Source organism: Leguminivora glycinivorella, chromosome 13 (genome assembly GCF_023078275.1).
Source record: "Leguminivora glycinivorella isolate SPB_JAAS2020 chromosome 13, LegGlyc_1.1, whole genome shotgun sequence".
In the NCBI taxonomy this organism is placed as follows: Eukaryota; Metazoa; Arthropoda; class Insecta; order Lepidoptera; family Tortricidae; genus Leguminivora; species Leguminivora glycinivorella.
The window spans coordinates 13,152,032-13,171,562 of record NC_062983.1 but is presented as its reverse complement, the minus strand read 5'-3'; the positions used below and the strand labels follow the sequence as shown (position 1 = coordinate 13,171,562).

General features: G+C 37.6%; 1 protein-coding gene across 1 annotated transcript in view; it reads left to right on the top strand.

Moving 5' to 3' along the window:
• LOC125232734 (mucin-12) overlaps nt 1-19,531 on the top strand; it is a 321,469-nt gene that overhangs the window by 83,854 nt on the left and 218,084 nt on the right. Inside the window, exon 3 of the mRNA XM_048138493.1 lies at nt 1,563-1,617. Coding sequence (XP_047994450.1) covers nt 1,600-1,617 — 18 coding nt within the window. The 5' untranslated portion in view covers nt 1,563-1,599. The remainder of the gene's footprint in view (nt 1-1,562; nt 1,618-19,531) is intronic.

Genomic DNA, 19,531 nt, shown 5'->3' with positions numbered 1-19,531 from the left:
GATAAATAAAACATTGGAACGTAATTTAAGAGATATAGTGAACTGCTGCGTTCAGAAAAATAATTGTTTATCTGTTTGTTTTAATATTAATATTATTGTAATTGTAATCCTTGAGTTTGTATTGTTAATTATTGTTATTATAAATTTCTGTGGCTGTAGGGTTCAAATAATTGTACTTTTATGTTTGTTTTTGTTTTTAAATTAATGTGTTATCTGTCGTGGCATCACCAAATGGGCCCTACGGAAGATCAGCGCTGGCTACATGGCTAGCAGCATCATGCTGAGTTGGGTCCATTATTTCGTGATGAACACTTTTATGTCATTTTGTTCTTTGCCATTTTATGTTTGATGTCTGTACATATCCGTACATGTTATGTGATCGTCATGAATAAATCTCTTTTATCTTTATCTTTATCTTTATCTTTAATATGTGAAATGCTATATTTTCCTTCCATAATATTTTCATAATTTGTAATAAGTGCCTCATCATATAAGAGAGATGGAAAAATGCTGTAATTAATAACCTTTCTGTTTCTCTCGTATTTAGTTTTCTCATACTCGACTGGATTTTAATTAAAATCGTGGTAAACAGTTTTTCTCTTATTACTTTATGCGGTTAATTACGCAAACTTGCATCATGTAATGAGTGAGTGCTCTCTCAAAGGGAAATTCATTTACTCACGTTCGGACCCAACTTTGGTTAATATATATAAATTATGAAGTTATAAAATATTTAATATTTTTCACCACACGAAAATACTTCAAAAACGTACATCGATACCTAAAAAGTACATAAGTAACCCTTATTGTGCAACTCTGTCCGCCCGGCCATCTGCCATATTGCTAAATATCTCGAAAACTACTTTATCAATCTGGGTGTAGTTACGAATATTGCTAATTTGCAAGGAGCATTTTGTGATAACCAGGGCCCGTAACTTTTATGCCGATGACATAAATTTGACGTCACGCTGCATATAGTATGTTTCAAGAGTTTTATTTAATAATTAATCATTATTCATCAATCATTTTAATCATGACTTCAAAACGAATATATTCATACGTGAAATAATGAATACTTACCTGATACGTGAAAAGTAAATTAAATTATTTGTTTATTTTTTTACATTTATTTTATTAATTATGTTTGTTACTATATTTCAATAAATTATTAAAACAAAACAAATTTCCTTTTCGTTTCACGTATCAAGTAGGTATTAATTATTCCACATATGAATAGCTTACTTTTGAAGTCATTTCTACATGATAAAAATTGATTAATGAATAATGATTAATTATTAAAATAAAACTATTTGAATCACCTATAAGCAGCGTGACGTTAAATTGATGTCATCGGCATGAAAGTTGCGGGCCCTGGTGATAACCTTTTTGATTTTTGTCGAGCTCCCGATAATTCGACGCAGTGTTGAGTTTTCCGTGATCATGATGTATGCAACTGCGTCGAAATATCGGGAGCTCGACAAAAATCCCGGTCAATATAAGTTTAATGAAAATAACCGTGAATCATTCAAAACTCTTTATTAAATAATTTGTATTTGTTTCAGAATGTGTTGAGAGAGCGGTAGCAGTGGCCGAGCGACGATGGCGGCCGTTAACTCGGTAAGCATATTAAATAAGTAAAACCTGAGAGGTTATTATGAAACTTTTCTAGGTTAATCTATTGAATAATCCTGATTGTAATAAAAATGAAAAGATTTAAACTTAAGGAGATTTTTAGTTCCGGAAGAACGCGGAAATCTCATTAACTAGGTACTGAACTTTTTTTATTACAAAATAAAATCGATGAGAATTATTCAGAATTTGTTTTTTATCATGCAGAAACGTCTGCGAGCGATATTAATATATTTTTAAATTAAAGGAAAAATGGAGAATGGAGGTCGCAGGTTCGGTCCTGCTGGAGGTGTGAATTTTTCCATTTCTCATTTAATTTAAAAATATGAGAATGATTCAGGTTTAAATTTAATAAGTGGTCTTTTTTTATGGCTTTCACTCGGTAATAAATGGTCTTGTCTTGAGTCGGCTTCTCTTGCTCAAGAAATACAATTTTAAGTTTAAGTGTTGGCCCAGGATTAGTATTCTTGTCAAGTGCCAATTAAATCAATCAATAAAACAAAACTGTACTAATTAACGATTTGACACAGCCATACTATATATTATATTACTAGCTTTTACCCGCGGCTTCGCCCGCGTAATAAAAGTATTCTTATTGAAACGTTTACAAAAAATAAGATTTTCATTTGGATCCGTAGGTTTCTTTGTAGGTACATCTGTCCGCGATTATTTCGATTAAGGTAAAGCGGGGCAATTCTCGACTGGGGGGGCCATTGTAACTGATCTATTTGCTGTACGGTCAGCCATGAAAGTGGTTTCCCACTTTTCGACTCTATTGATCAAAAAGTGGTAAACCACTTTTTTGGCTGACTGTACCTTACACATATTACTATTGTTTTAAAAGAAATTCTTGCAATGATTGTAGAATTGTTACACAGCGACCACAGCGTAGGTAGTAGGTACGAATATGTATGTATTTTACCTATATAAATATTTATACTGGGGAAACTTCATACAACCCACATAGCCAGTATCTCGACGCTATGGTCGGTAGGGTAAAAAGTACTTCCTTGCATTATCGCTTACAATTTTTTCCATTTTGCTTATACTTATTGCAAACGTAAACATATAAAAGGCAAGCAAACAACGATCTTCTTACAGCACATTGAATGTAATAGTTATTACGGATGCAGGATACTCGCCGATGCATACTTACTAATCCCTGCCCACTGAGCCACCTGCATTTTACACTGCCTAGATATCGATTGCCGACCGATTATTCCGACCCCAATCCCTATTCTTATCCCCGTCCCTATCTCTATCCTTGTCCCCGTCTCCGTCCCCGTCCCGTCCCTGCCCCTGTCCCTCCCCTATCCCTATCCCCGTCCCCTATCCCTATCCCTATCCCTATCCCCGTCCCCTATCCCTATCCCTATCCCTATCCGCATCCGCATCCGCATCCGCATCCGCATCCGCATCCGCATCCCTATCCCTATCCCTATCCCTATCCCTATCCCTATCCCTGTCCCTGTCCCTGTCCCTGTCCCTGTCCCTGTCCCTGTCCCTGTCCCTGTCCCTGTCCCTGTCCCTGTCCCTGTCCCTGTCCCTGTCCCTGTCCCTGTCCCTGTCCCTGTCCCTATCCCTATCCCTATCCCTATCCCTATCCCTATCCCTATCCCTATCCCTATCCCTATCCCTATCCCTATCCCTATCCCTTTCCATATCCCTATCCCTATCCCTTTCCCTATCCCTATCCCTATCCCTATCCCTATCCCTATCCCTATCCCTATCCCTATCCCTATCCCTATCCCTATACCTATCCCTATCCCTATCCCTATCCCTTTCCCTATCCCTATCCCTATCCCTATCCCTATCCCTATCCCTATCCCTATCCCTATCCCTATCCCTATCCCTATCCCTATCCCTATCCCTACCCCTACCCCTTCCCTACCCCTACCCCCTACCCCCTACCCCTACCCCTATCCCTTCCCTATCCCTAACCCTAACCCTATCCCATTCCTGTCCCTGACCCTGTCCCTGTGTCCCTGTCCCTGTCCCTGTCCCTGTCCCTGCCCCCCTGTCAAATTATCATGCTAGGAGGTGAACTTTGAAAAATCCTTTCTTAGTGCTCCTCTAAGGAACTTCCGTGTCAATTTGAAATCTCTTGAACCAGAAGTAAAGATAAAAACTAAACCTATACTTATGGCTATTTTGGATATTTTAACCCCATTGCACAACAACAGGGGAGAAAATTTCTTTTCCACCTCATTCGATTTTAAATATTTATCGTGATCAGCGACCCGATAAACCATAAAAACGATACCCATATTGTGTTTTTGACTTTACCCCTTTGCACCCCTTTAGGGGTCAAATTTTCAAAAAACCTGAAACATGTCTTTAGGAATCCTCCTGTGAAAATTCGAATAAAATAGTCAAACTAAACTTGTTTCCCGATACAAACTTTGAACCCCCATTTCACCCTTTTAAGAGGAGAATTTTGAAAAATCCTTTCTTAGTGCTCCTCTACGCCATATAAGGAACCTATGTGCCAAATTTGAAATCTCTAGGACCAGCGGTTTCGGCTGTGTGTTGATATGTCAGTTAGTCAGTCAGTCAGTTTCTTCTTTTATATATTTTTTGATATTTAAACCCCATTGCACTACAACAGGGGAGAAGGTATTTCACTTCCGCCTCGTTAGATTTTAAAAGCGTTGTATTTATCGTGATCAGCGACCCGATTAATCATAAAAACGATACCCATATTGTTTTTTTGACTTTATCACCCCCTTTTCACCCTTTTAGGGATTAAACTTTCAATAATCCTGAAACATGTATTTAGTCTATGTCTTTGGGAATCTTCCTGTGAAGTTTCGAATAAAATAATCAAACTAATCTTGTTTCCACATACAAAATTTGAACCCCCATTTCACCCCCTTAGGAGAGGAATTTTGAAAAATCCTTTCTTAATGCTAGTGTAGAGGACACTATATGAGGAACATATGTGCCAAATTTGAAATCTCTAGGACCAGCAGTTTCGGCTGTGCGTTGATATGTCAGTCAGTCAGTCAGTTTCTTCTTTTATATATTTTTTTGATATTTAAACCCCATTGCACCACAACAGGGGAGAAGGTATTTCACTTCCGCCTCGTTAGATTTTAAAAACGTTGTATTTATCGTGATCAGCGACCCAATAAACCCTAAAAATGATACCCATATTAGTTTTTTGACTTTACCACCACCTTTTCTCCCTTTTAGGGGTTAAATTTTCAAAAAACCTGAAACACGTCTTTAGTCATATGTTTTTAGGATCCTCTTGTGAAGTTTCGAATAAACCAGTGAAACTAACATTGTTTCCCCATACAAACTTTGAACCCCCATTTAACCCCTTAGGAGGCGAATTTTGAAAAATCCTTTCTTAGTGCTCCTCTACACTATATAAGGAACCTACGTACCAAATTTGACATCTCTAGGACCAGCGGTTTCGGCTGTGCGTTGATATGTCAGTCAGTCAGTCAATATCTTCTTTTATATATTTTTTTGATATTTAAACCCCATTGCACCACAACAGGGGAGAAGGTATTTCACTTCCGCCTCGTTAGATTTTAAAAACGTTGTATTTGTCGTGATCAGCGACCCGATAAACCATAAAAACGATACCCATATTGATTTTTTGACTTTATCACCCCCATTTTCACCCTTTTAGGGGTTAAATTTTCAAAAAACCTGAAACACGTATTCAGTCATATGTCTTAAGGAATCTTCCTGTGAAGTTTCGAATAAAATAGTCAAACTAATCTTGTTTCCCCATACAAACTTTGAACCCCCATTTGACCCCCTTAGGAGGTGAATTTTGGAAAATCCTTTCTTAGTGCTCTTCTACACTATATAAGGAACCTACGTGCCAAATTTGAGATCTCTAGGACCAGCGGTTTCGGCTGTGCGTTGATATGTCAGTCAGTCAGTCAGCTTCTTCTTTTATATATTTAGATATTATAATATCATAAATGGGAAAGTGTGTGTCTGTTTGTTTGTCCGTCTTTCACGGCAAAACGGAGTGACGAATTTACATAATTTTTTAAGTGGAGATAGTTGAAGGGATCGAGAGTAGTAGAACATATGATACTTTTTGTCTCTTTCTAACGCGAGCGAAGCCGCGGAAAAAAGCTAGTATTTTCATAAAATACACATTTTACTACATATTTAGGTCTCAATTTCCAAGCATGTACAACTAAACATGTCACGAAAGTGATTAAAAATGAGCTAGTAAAACCTTTACAAGTCTGAAAATCTGAACACTAGAATCACTGTTGTATTCTTCCAGTGTGTCAACTTAATACACCAAAATACTCTTACATAAGTCTACGTAAAGTTCTCTTTACAGAGTTAGATCGAAACTCCTAATTAAGTAACATGTTTCACTCAATGAGATCGTCGCAGTAACATGATTTAGAGTAGACTGAACCGTGCCCCTACCACGAGTTTTAGACGTTGTACTCGTGGACAATATTACTCAATAGCGTAAAGTCACTGAAATTTTCATTGCATGCAAAGAGTGAACAGCACTCCCAAACAGCTACTCAGTAGAACCAAAAATTACACACACGGTGTAAAATAACTCACGAGGAAACCGAAAGATTTTAATTTTTAACTACTTACGTTTTCTGAGTGCAAAATAAAAATAAAATTATTTCGGAGAAAAAATTGTTGTGCATCTTTTTTTTTGTTATTTTGGGTGTATTTACACATAAAAAGTAAATTTTATCCGTTTAAGCACTTAAAATAAAAATTTTAATTTTTTTAAAACTTTATTATGTCCGATACGGCATCATCGTCATCAAAACAGCATTTTGTTCTGAGAAATAATAAGTAATTGTTATTTTTTTTAATGCTTATAACTTTGAAAATAGGCGAAATCCAGAAAACTTTATATGACATTTTACTCTTCTAATATGACGAGGAATACGCTGTTAAAATTATTCGGTTTCCTCATGTTACTCCGTGTATACTTTCGTTTATGCAGTTGAGTATTAAAATATTCTAAAACGTTAAAAAATCATGGCATAGGCTCCGATGCCGGCGGCGGCCGACGACGGACACGTTCGAGCCTTGAACGTTGTAATGCCTTGGAACTTTGCTTGCCTCTGCTATCTCCGTTCCTAGAACAAGAGACAATTTGTAGGCCTGTTCAAATAAAATACTCAGGGGTAGGTATTGTAGCCAGCTTATTTGATGCCTGAGCCTGGGGTCTAGCCAATATCTGTGACAGAGACATTTATAAGACAAAAAATAACAAATAAATATGAATAGTCGAGCTAGCGGGCCGATTTTTGAGAAAATAATAAGCAAGTCATCGTTAAATTTGTTTTTTATCATGCAGAAACGTCTGCGAGCGATATTACATATTTTTAAATTAAAGGAAAAATGGAAAAATTCACACCTCCGACAGGACTCGAACCTGCGACCTTTGACCTTGCCGGGGCCATCGCGCTCCCAACTGCGCCACGGAGGCCTGCTATGGATAAATTCGCACACATCCAGCATGGTGTGATTCCGGTGTGATCCAGGTGTGATTTTTTCCATTTTTCCTTTTATTGAAAAATATGCAAGTCATAGTTTTCAACCGGTATTTTAGTGACAAAATCCCGTATGCGAGATTCAAAAATCAACCTCTAGATGATCAAATCCTATCTTCAAATCACGGGAAAATTTAAATAGTGAGATCTAGTACTTATTGGTAATTTTGAAACTCACGCAGGTATAAAAAAAAAAATATGTCTGTACTAAATATTGCTTGTGTATTTGTTACCATTATCGTCACTAAGAGTACAAGTCGTTTTCAAAATATTATGAAAATGAAATGAAAATGAAAATGAAATATTTATTTTTCAAGTAGGCATATTACAATGCGCATATGAACGTCAAATAAAGCTACGCCGGCTCTAACCCTACGCCTCAGCCTCGAGAAGATTTCAGTCCCCCCTCAGTTGGGAGGGGGGTATCCACTATGGGACCGGCAAGAAACTCGGCGGGCAACTTCTTTTCAAAACATTACATCTTATAACTAACATGCATTAAATAACAAGATACAATTTAACCTGCAAAAGTATTCATCAAAGAATATGAACAGACTAGGTACTCTATGGAAATTAATTTCAATAAATTATATTATTGCTTAATAATACGTCGTTCTTCTTCAGAGAAAACATATCAAATTGTCACAGAAGAAAAAGATAATATGAATCTCAATGTCATTAAATATGTAATTTACCTACACAACATAAAATATAAAATATTTGATGTGCTTTCTTATCTGAACTGTGTCCTCTATACATAATACAATTATTTTAATTGCTATTCGTTTTTTGTAGTTTCTGGTTCGGGCCATGCATGTTTGTCTGTCAAATAGTCCTCGACTCTGTAATAAGCCTTTAACATCAATGATTTTTTTAAGTAGTTCTTAAGAGCTGGGAGGGTAATCTCAAAGCAGTGTCAGGTAACTTATTATAAAAATGAATGCATTGCCCAACAAATGACTTCTGTACTTTACGGACACGAAACTTCTTTATGGCAAGCTTATTTTTGTTTCTAGTGTTATAATTATGGATATCAGAATTCTTAGTGAAACAGTCTAAATTCTTAACAACATAAATTATACTATCATAAATGTATTGGGAAGCTACAGTTAAGATATTAATTTCTTTGAAGAGTTCTCTTACTGATTCACGTGTTCCTAAGTTGTAAATAGAACGAACGGCTCTCTTTTGTAATACAAAGATAGTCTGTATGTCAGCTGCTTTTTGTAGTTAGTCAGATTATGTAATTAAGACCCCATCAATGTACGTAGATAATGTACCTAAAACGTAAATCGATGCAAAACTAAAGCAATTAAATAAACATTTGGAGTTAGTCTCATGTTCTTGTTAGGTTTATGATCTCAGTTAACTTTAGTAACATAGATGCTATAAACTGCCGTTCAGCTAAGCTAACCATTTTTTTCTCGGCCATAAGGCCTCGTTTAGAGTTTTATAGTCGGCCATTGAGGTTCGTAACTGCGAGTTGGCTCATCAATGGTCTCTCCCAGGTATAACGTGCCCAGTTAAGCCAGAGCCTTGTATTTTAATATTGCCGGCAATTTTAAGCCAATTTTAAAGTATTTAGACCAGCGGGGTATGCCGTACGGAACTGGTAGGGAGATGCTTGCGAGCGGCCGTGGACGCCTTCCAAATCACATCTCATTTGAATACCGACTGCAGTTCGGCAATGCCAGCTAACGACTTTTATCGACTCAATTCTAGGTATTGGTTCCTAAAGTAAGTGCTGATAATTTAGTTTCAATATATCGATATTGCATTCAAATCAAGACGCTGAATATTTGATGACAGTTAATTTTCTCGAGGGAATTCTGTGTACATCTTCATACAGTCTATTAAGTAAGGCACTTAAGGCTTCATCTTAAGCGATTACAAAACAAAATCAGAAAAAAAATCTTTGACGTTGTGAGATAGGTATCTAGGTAATTAGGTAATAAGCCATTCAATTCTTATCATATCATTATGTATAATGCCCGGGCAAAATTCGGCTATTCGGTATGGTATTATTACTTTGCCCAACAGAGGATGGGCATTATGTATAATGCCCGGGAAAAATTCAGCTATTCGATATGTTATTGTCACTTTGCCCAACAGAGGATGGGCATTATGTATAATGCCCGGGCAAAATTCAGCTATTCGATATGTTATTATTACTTTGCCCAACAGAGGATGGGCATTATGTATAATGCCCGGGCAATTTAATTATTTGAATAGTTATTATCAAACTGCCCACTCACAATGGGCATTATTCATAATGCCCGGGCATTATGTATAGTGCCCGATTTATCACTTGGTCCATAACATAGACACCGACAATTTTACGTACCTACTACTACTACTAATGAAAAGGGATCATGAAAAAGTCCATTCAAAAAGTGTGTTCTTACCTGCATATCAATTTAAACATACGTTTCCTATAAATAATAAATCACTAGCCGGCTAACATTTATAGTTTTCAATACAAACCAAAACACAATTTTAAAATTTCATTTCGCCGCATTCTCACAATTGCCAGTGTCGCCACGGAGTCAGATATTTATTTTGCTCGCGTCCTATATCTCCTGATTCAATTTGGTGCAGGTGACAGTGTTAAAGGTTCGCCGAGACTCCGAGACGCCGCGGGCCGCAGTGCCGGACATTTGGACTGCATTGTTCACAATCATTGGGGTCGACGTAAAATTTTATAGTTCACGATTTTGTGACCTACCAAATGCGTATTATATATGTAGGTATTTATATAAATAAATATTATAGGACAATCTTACACAGATTGACTGAATCCCACGGTAACCTTAAGATTTGTGTTGTGGGTACCTACTCAGACATTGATAATACATAATATACTCGTACAAAATACACTGGCGATATATATGTAGGTATTTATATAAATAAATATTATAGGACAATCTTACACAGATTGACTGAATCCCACGGTAACCTTAAGATTTGTGTTGTGGGTACCTACTCAGACATTGATAATACATAATATACTCGTACAAAATACACTGGCGATATATATGTAGGTATTTATATAAATAAATATTATAGGACAATCTTACACAGATTGACTGAATCCCACGGTAACCTTAAGATTTGTGTTGTGGGTACCTACTCAGACATTGATAATACATAATATACTCGTACAAAATACACATAGAAAACATCCATGACTTCGGAACAAATATTTAATTTTGAGCTCATCGCACAAAAAAGGCACAAATAAATTCAAACCCAGGACCACGGCTTAGCTTACAAGGCGGTATGTATTTCTAAACTTTCAATACAAGTATTTTGTTTATGACGACTTTAACACCTTCGAGGAGAATAAACGCCTCTTGACGTTATACTATTAAATTATTGTTGTTTTCATTGTGTCTGGCGTAGTGTCCAGCAAAGTATTAAGGCTCTCGCAAAGGATATTTAAACAAACATACGAGTATAATATTCTAGACGTGTATACCTAGGAATATTCTTATTTTAAAAAGCATTAGGAAATAATACCGTAGTAATCACTAATCTCTATAATATAAAGTCAAGAGTACAAAGCTACTCGTTCGTTTTTATTCCAAATCACACCTAATTGGAACGAGGATTCCAAGTTCCAGCTCGTTTCTAATAATCCTTTGGCAGGATTTTGCAACGTCACAGATGTCCCCCGTAACGCGAGTAATCGGAGATCTAAACCTCTACCATGATTTTCGTACTTACGTTTTATAAATAAAATGTTACCCGATAAAGTAAATGTCTCGAAAAATGTATGTATTATTTTTATATAAGTAACCGCTTGAAGGCGCTGTTTAATTCCTCCGCACAATTAATGTAGTTTTCGAAGTAGGGAACAAATGAAATTATTATATTAAATGTATAAATTATAAACTTTTTTTTTTATTGTAAATCAATGTATTTATTCAAAAAATAAACTAAATTATCAGGGCATTAAAAAAAACTTAACTATGAACTTATAAATAAAACTATAACTAAACTAAAACTACCTATAAAATAAAACCCTACAAATAAAAAATTGTTTCTAAATCTGAGCCGACCGATAGGGTGCCCAGAAGGCTGGCAGCATTGCTGCGCTGAACGGCAATGCCGATGCGCTGGGCAAGGCAAGCCCCAGCCTTCCGATCACCCGACGCGTCTATAAGACGAGCGTCTATAAGCCAGATCCTTAAAAATGCCGTGTGCGCCCTGACCCCACGGCCCAAGCGTCTCTACGCCAAAGGGTTCAAATTGGCTGCATATTTGCGCCGCTTAAGATGCTTGGCCGCATCAGCAGCAGCGCCAGCCCTAACCGAGGTCCCTGCAAGATGGGACGATGCGTCGGTATCCACGCACGTGGCATCCCAGGCGAGGGGTCGACCCAGCTTCCAAGGATCCAGCGTCATGCCGTCTGGTCTCTTTCCGTCGTCACGCGCTAGACCCGTAGGTTCTAGAACAGACGGCGCTCCGGCGGAGACCAGGGCTCGACGCAGTATGTCGTTAAGGCTTGCGTGGCGTGCCGTGCGGCCGGCACTCTTGGTGCAAGACAGGCCGTGGGTCCCAAACTTAGACACTTCAGCGCCGCAATGGCAACGGTTTGGGGTCAGAATTAGATACCATACACTAAAGAAAAATTTATAAAAACTTTCAAAAAAACAAAAAAAATACACAAAAAAATTTTGTAGGCGAAATTTGCTTGACGTCATATAAAACTTTACTTTTATTTTGCCCACAGAAATGCATAATTAATCTTTCGGTTTCGTCGTGTTGCACCGTGTAATAAATCCTTTACAGGATTACAATATAGCGAGAGAATGAATGAATGTCATTTTCCGTGAGGTTCACGCTATCGAGTAACATATTCTAAAATCTCATAAAGTCGTGGTAGAAGCTCTTGAGACACTTCACAGTGCCCTTATTTTAACTGGGAAAAGGAAGAAAACCTCCCCTCGGCCGAGCGTGTCGTTAGAGCTGATTGCAGGATTAGCGTAATCAGCATTGATACTTTGCGATCGATAGAAAAAATGTTAAGCCTCCATTGCCCCAATCAATTACGAGGAAAAACTCTACAATTTTGTATTAGAACGGGAAAGTAGTTACTGCACACAACAAAAAAGTATATAGAATACGATTCATCGATCAGATTTCAAAGTGGATTTCACTCTAATTCTTAAATAACGAAAAGGAAAGAGATCAGTAAATATTAGTCAGACAATCCTTTTATTCTACATTTAAGTAAATACTTTTAACCGCTAAAATTCTTTGAAAAGTGGACAAAAGTAAATAGTGGAGTTGCGTGAAGCGCGAAATGAATGAGATTGTAATATTGTAGTGGCACAGCAGTAAAGCCTTTTGTGAGAGGGTAATAAAGGGCATTCTAGGGCCGGAGTGGACCCCGCCGGAAATTTAATCTGACTGGCCTCTTTGTTACTCCAAATTTTAGATAAGATATAGTATAAAGTCGAGGAAAGTAAGAGTTTTTGATGATTTGATTATATTTTTAATTTGATGCATATAATCAAAATAATAGGTATCTATAAAGGTAAATATTTACATTATTACCTTTATTCGTTAACTATTCTTTGGAATTTCTAGCGTAAAATTGAGAATGGGTCTGCTAACTGGCCGTACGCGTATGTTTATTAAGGTACCAAATAGGTAAGTACAATTGTTTTTGAGAAATAATTTAATACAAAATGAATAGTTAGAAATCGTAGGTCTATAAGACTAACATAAATACCGTCGACATTGTATTAAAGATCCGCATTAGGAATCGCCCCATTGTTCCCAGAGAGCGGTTACGATCAAATTGCTAAGAAACACGCAAAGGGTCGGCAAATTCTGTAGTTAAGGTCTTTACCAGAGCGAGCGAAATCTCTAAAGGCGAGCAAAATGTTGCCTTTATTCGCACATCACTGCCATCACGATGCTGCTATGTGATCTACTCGCCCTGACGGCCTGATTCGTCAAAAAATAGATTTAGAGATGATAATTATGTTTCTTCGAAACATAGTTATTATTGTTTCGCTTTTCGGTGAAGGAAAACATCGTGAGGAAACCGGACTAATTCCAATAAGGCCTAGTTACCATCGGGTTGGAAGGACAGATGGCAGTCGCTTTCGTAAAACTAGTGCCTACGCCAAATCTTGGAATTAGTTGTCAGAGCGGACCCCAGGCATCCATGAGCCGTGGCAAATGCCGTGAAAACGCAAGGAGAAAAAGGAATTATGTTTCTTCGAATACGTCACTTCTTACAATGACAAATCCGATCCCTATTGTGTCATTTAATCTAGGACACTATGTTTATCAGCTACACTCGACTTTTTTTTTTAATTTAAAAATTAGAATCACGCCAACCTCGTAAGTCCCAGACCGAATTTTCTTTTATTTCTATAAGAATGACTCGCAATACCAAAAATAGAGGGTTAATCCGAGGCTAACCCACCTTTTTATATGGAATTTGATAGTTGAGAGCCCACTAACCTTGAGTTAAGCGGGTGGTGCAAGTGGGCCTAAGAGTTCAAAACTCGGATTTAATTTGTACTATTTTTATTTTCTTGCTTTAAACTAAAAATCATCTTGATATTCATCAATTATCATCATTTTGATATTTTGATATCCGTATATAATTAATAACCTGTAACGCGAACATGTTTTATTTGAGAAATAGTTAGGAGTCAATTCGTGCACACCTTATGTACCGTATCGGGACTTTGGTGGACCATTTGACTAAATCTATCATCGCTCCCTTAGCGCTCGACTGCTGTCCTCAAGGACGCTGTACGGCCTTTGATACCTAGTTTATTGTACTTAGCATAGTGCCGACTGGAAATAAAAGCCTAAGACTGCTACACGCCGCCTTTTCCTTCGCTCACGCGCACGCCCCACCCCTCTTCGGATTTTCATCCCCTTACATCTGGCGCCCAACTCGAGGCCGTGCTGTGACATCGCGAGGTTGATGACTGCCGAGACACGAAGAGCGAAGATTTTGCGGCAACGTGTAGTAATGGCCGTTAACGACGCAATACGTACTTTGCCTCTACAAGCGACCGCTCGAGAAGCGGTGAATGTTGAAGTGCTGCCACCAGCCACAACCACTACCTGTACTGCGACAGCAGCGCCAGCGCCGTCTCCGCCACCGCCCGTCTACACGTGTTATGGGTGCGGTACGCCAGGCGTTGTTAGGAGCAGTTGCCCGAAGTGTGCAGTAGCTATACACTACGGAACGCACCTACAGTCTTATGGTAGAGGGGGAGACCCAGAGACTACCCCTGTACCAGCAACCGGAAATGAACGCGGACGTGCTACCACACCGATCACAACCCAACGTCGACTTTCCTGTCACTGCGCCGGGTCGACTGCAGTTCCAGAGGGGGAGACTGTAACGCGAACATTTACCAAAAACGTATAAACTCAGTGCAAACAAGCTTAGTTTAACCGGCCGCTACTAGATGGCGCCACCGGTACTGGTTTTCCGAGTGAACTTAGCAAATATTCAAGTGTTCCCGTAGACTTAAAATTCTAAAACCTAGTGCAACATGTGTTAACGGGTGCCTAGAATTTTATAGTAACCATGTCAATATGTAACTCTAAGACAAAATTCGTCAAATTGTTAGTTTGGCCGTCCGTCAACAGATGGCGCCACGGGTATCAATATTGTGATATTGAACTTCGGTGTTTAAATATTTAAATCATGGAACACCGTTCCCGTAACTTGTGTATTTTACTGAAGTAACTAGTAAATGAAAAGATTGTAAATAAGTAATCAAACATGTAAAAAAACAGACACCAATGTTGGTACTAAGATCAACTTATCTGTTACACACAAAACTCAATAGATGTCGCTGTGCTGTGGCGCATTTCAAAGTTAGTTGTCGCTATTAAGATTTTTCCTGGGATAACGACCTCATGTACTGAACAATGTTTTATTTGAGAAATAGTTAGGAGTCAATTCGTGCACACCTTATGTACCGTATCGGGACTTTGGTGGACCATTTGGCTAAATCTAACGTACGCTCCCTTAGCGCTCGACTGTTGTCCTCAAGGACGCTGTACGGCCTTTGATACCTGGTTTATTGTACTTAGCATAGTGCCGACTGGAAATAAACGCCTAAGTCTGCTACACGCCGCCTTTCACTACGCGCACCCCCACCCCTCTACGGATTTTCATCCCCTTACAAACCTAGATTATATTATATTAAATAAGAATTATACAACTTGTCCAAGTATCGGAACTTACAAGGAACGCATAATATGTAGAAGTAGATTCATTGCTCTAGGGGCAGATACTATCTAGATACAAAATTACAAATTACTAGGTACCTGTAACTATAAGACTTGTCAAATATTGAATGAGTAGGTACGAACTGAAATTCACACGTTCGTTACAAGAGTAAACATAATAAAAAATATTGAACAATGTAGAAATATTTTGTTTTATAAAAAACAGTTATGTAATTACCTTTCCGTACCTATTATTTAATTTAATGAAAACCAAAACCACTTTTTAAAATAATATGTAATTATTATTCAATCAATAAAGTAATTCTGATTACGATTTTCATAAAGTACATTCCACATGATTAAATTAATTAATTTGATGAGGATGCGATTACACTTGTGAAATTTAATCAACAATATATATTAAACTACTTCGATGCCTTTCAGGTTGTTTTTAGTCTAAGTAGAATCATTTTACGCTTTAAGCGATTAGTGCAGCTCAACAAGACTAACCAGCTGTCTATCTACTCTCTAGTAGAATCTACTAGCAAGCCAATTCAAACGTACATTGACATCAGAACGATATCCAAAAGATATAATTAATTCATAATGTATCTTCATTTCAATACCTACAGCTACCAGCAAACACGAGTGAAGTGCACGATGTCCGAATGACATCCTTCGGATGTCGTAATTATATCAGTGTCAGTTGAAATTGACCTGCAGAGCTAGTTAGGATTATCACCAAGGTGTATTTTATCAATTTTAATACTGACAATCTTATTTCAAATATATTAAAACGGTTACCGGCAGGGCTGTGTAAGTGATGTGATTCATGACCTTTTCGCTCTTCTGTGTCGTTTATTTTAATATTGCTATAAATTTTAGGGCGTGTGGAATGACGGGGTTACAGTTAATTAAATTTCAAGGGAATGTTCAGCGAAGTTTTGCTTGATATTATGACGTTTTTGATATTATTCTGTAATTCCTCGAATTTAAAACAAATGCCTACTAGCAAAAATAAAATTACATTGCTAAAATATATTAAAAAATATTTTAATTATTTTTAACATATCTTTTTTATAAAATACCATGTATGTAATGTAATGTCAGACGACCGGTCTGGCTCAGTCGGTAGTGACCCTGCCTGCTAAGCCGCGGTCCTGGGTTCGAATCCCGGTAAGGGCATTTATTTGTGTGATGAACGCAGGTATTTGTTCCTGAGTCATGGATGTTTTCTATGTATATATGTATGTATTTACCTATATAAATATGTATATCGTCGCTTAGCACCCATATTACAAGCTTTGCTTAGTTTGGGGCTGGGTTGATTTGTGTAAGGTGTACCCCAATATTTATTTATTTATTTATATTCTTCCTAAAACAATTGTTATAGATTAATTCTTGTAATAAAATAAAACTTATTCTACTTCAGGGGACCGATTTTTGAATCTCGAACGCATGAATTCGCCGTTCGAAAGTCGTAGCATTACGTCAGCAATTCCCGTCAACTTTGTACAATGCCACGTCAGCAAATTTTAATTGATCCTATTTTGTTACCAACATTTAGTAATATAATTCGACTTTCGTAAGATATATACAGGATAATTGTTATAATTAAGAAAATATAGATACTAGAGAACCTTAATGACGAAATAAAACTTAATAAAATCTCAATTCATCAACAAAATCTTGGTAACAAAATAGGAATTAATAAAAACAAATTTAACTTTTCCCTTAATTTTTGTACAAAGTTGACGGGAATTGCTGACGTCGTTTTCCACAGACTTTCGAACGACGAATTCATGCGTTCGAGATTCAAAACTTAAATCTGTCAATTAGATTATTGTCAGCGGTATCCAAATTAACTTCATTTGAGTAACGATAAGAAAGTCTATTTATTTGACTATTAGGTTTATATGATAACTGCTGAGCTCTAGAACTCTGCTGCTGTGAAAAAGGGCACAAGTCCCACCTCGGACTTGTGACCTTTTTCACCGAGTCAATTTGGGTTATACCCTTTTTCACTAGACCAGTTATAATTATTAGCTTTTTTTAAATAATTCATTCAAGATGAAAAAATAGACTGAAATGCGTTTTATATATTAGATATTGCAAAACAAAGGTAAAAACCATAATTCTATCATTATTCTAACTTTACATTCGATATTTAAATATTCTTGAACGCAACCAAATTTTTCATAATTGAGAACCGGCTTATTTTCTATTTATCTTGTTCTTGTTCAGCGCGTGTTTTGTTGGAAATTTGTAAACTTTGTCGAAACTATTTCAGTGTTTTGTAGTTTATTATCGGTCGATGTTATTGTGCTAACTCTTATATTAATTACTATGAGTGATTCTGATGAACAATGTACTCCCGTAACATTATGAAGGCTTGAAGTCTCGTAACTCTCGTACCTTACTTAGGCCTCTCGGCAACTCAACTATGATAGCCTTCATAAAGTTACCATTATATAATATACTATTTTTGTTAATACCTTTCCATATTTTCCAAGGCGCAGAGCGGCTCGCAAGACTATGTGTGGCTCTGCGGAACCGGTGAATTCTGGTCTACGGATTGCCACACCGAGTAGGGCGCTCTACGTGTCTCGTCTGCATTATTCCGCCGTTTCCGACGAGGTGGTGGACTACGTTCGCCGGAAGACTGGCTACACGCTGAGGGTGCAACAGCTGCAGTCGCGTCACTACATGCACTTCAGCTCCTTTGTTGTGCGCGTGCCGCGGCCGCTGCAGGACACCATCGCGAGCGCAGACTTCTGGCCGAAAGGTGTGGTTTTTCGGCGGTTCCGGGGCAACCTGCCAAATCCCATACCGGGGCAAACGACGCAACGGAGCCACGCTGTGACGTCATCGCCCAAATCCATTGTTTAATTTTATTTTTATTATTGTTCTCTTTATTTTCTCTCTTTTTTGTTATCTAAGTTTCGTGACGCATTGGTTTTACTGTAATGTCATGTAAACATGTTTTTACTAATAAATAAATAAATAAATAATAAATAATATTTTTATTTCATGATGATTAAATTCAATTTATTTATTTAGCCTCAACATACACAGTTGTCATGGGTACATGTCAGAATTGCCTATTACCTAGTAGTCCGTGTCCGTTCATGTCGTAATCTTCGGAAACTAAAATACTGAACTACCTAGTAAAATTTATGGGTTCGGGTTTGATCTTAAACATCAACAGAGCGCTTAAATTTTACAAGCCGCGTCGGACGATCTGAAGCTAGGCACGCTTTATAGCTAATTGGAGTCATATAGTCCGGTTGACAACGAGACAGCTTTATTTGACGCTTAACTGCCCATTTGTGCATCATTTTAAAATTTTAAACAATGGATATTTTCCCATCAATTGTTTTTTTTGATACTCACCCCACCCCCTACCCCATCAAACTGTAGGTACGCCTAAAACATAGATATTTAATTTAAAAATAATATAAGTAACAATAGCTAGTCAACTACTACTACAGTTTTGAATGATTCACGGTTATTTTCATTAGACATACGAGTATATTGACCGGGAAATATCGGGAGCTCGGCATACATCAAAAAGGTAATCACGGTCTATAACCCTGTATTGAACATAATATATTATGTAAGTGTAATACCACAATTATACAATTTATAATACTAGTAGTTTCATATATTTTTAAATTGCCGGGGCCCGGCAAGGCCAGAGGTCGCAGGTTCGAGTCCTGCCGGAGGTGTGAATTTTTCAATTTTTCCATTAATTTAAAAATATGTAATAGGTACCTATCTGCATGATAAAAAAACAAATTTATAATAGTTTGGATTGGTTGTCACACTTGTGCATTATACAGACAGGTGATTGTACGTATTCGACGAAGAATCAACACGATACGTTTGGCAAGTCGAATGAAGCTCCGAGGATGTCCCACGTGACGGGACGGGTGGCGTCCGTGACAGGACGGGTCGCCGTGGCGCCGTGGCAGGCCGGCCCGAGATGAGCCTTTGGACGTGCGCCAGGGATGTGTCCCGCCACGCCGCGTGCCATGCGATGGAATATCCGAGCTTAGGTGAATTGGCAACAGCGACATTTGAGATTTTTTTAATCTCCGGAATTTGCTATAGATTATTTTTTCGTATGTTCAAAACCCAATTTTTTAAGAATAGGTTTTACAAAA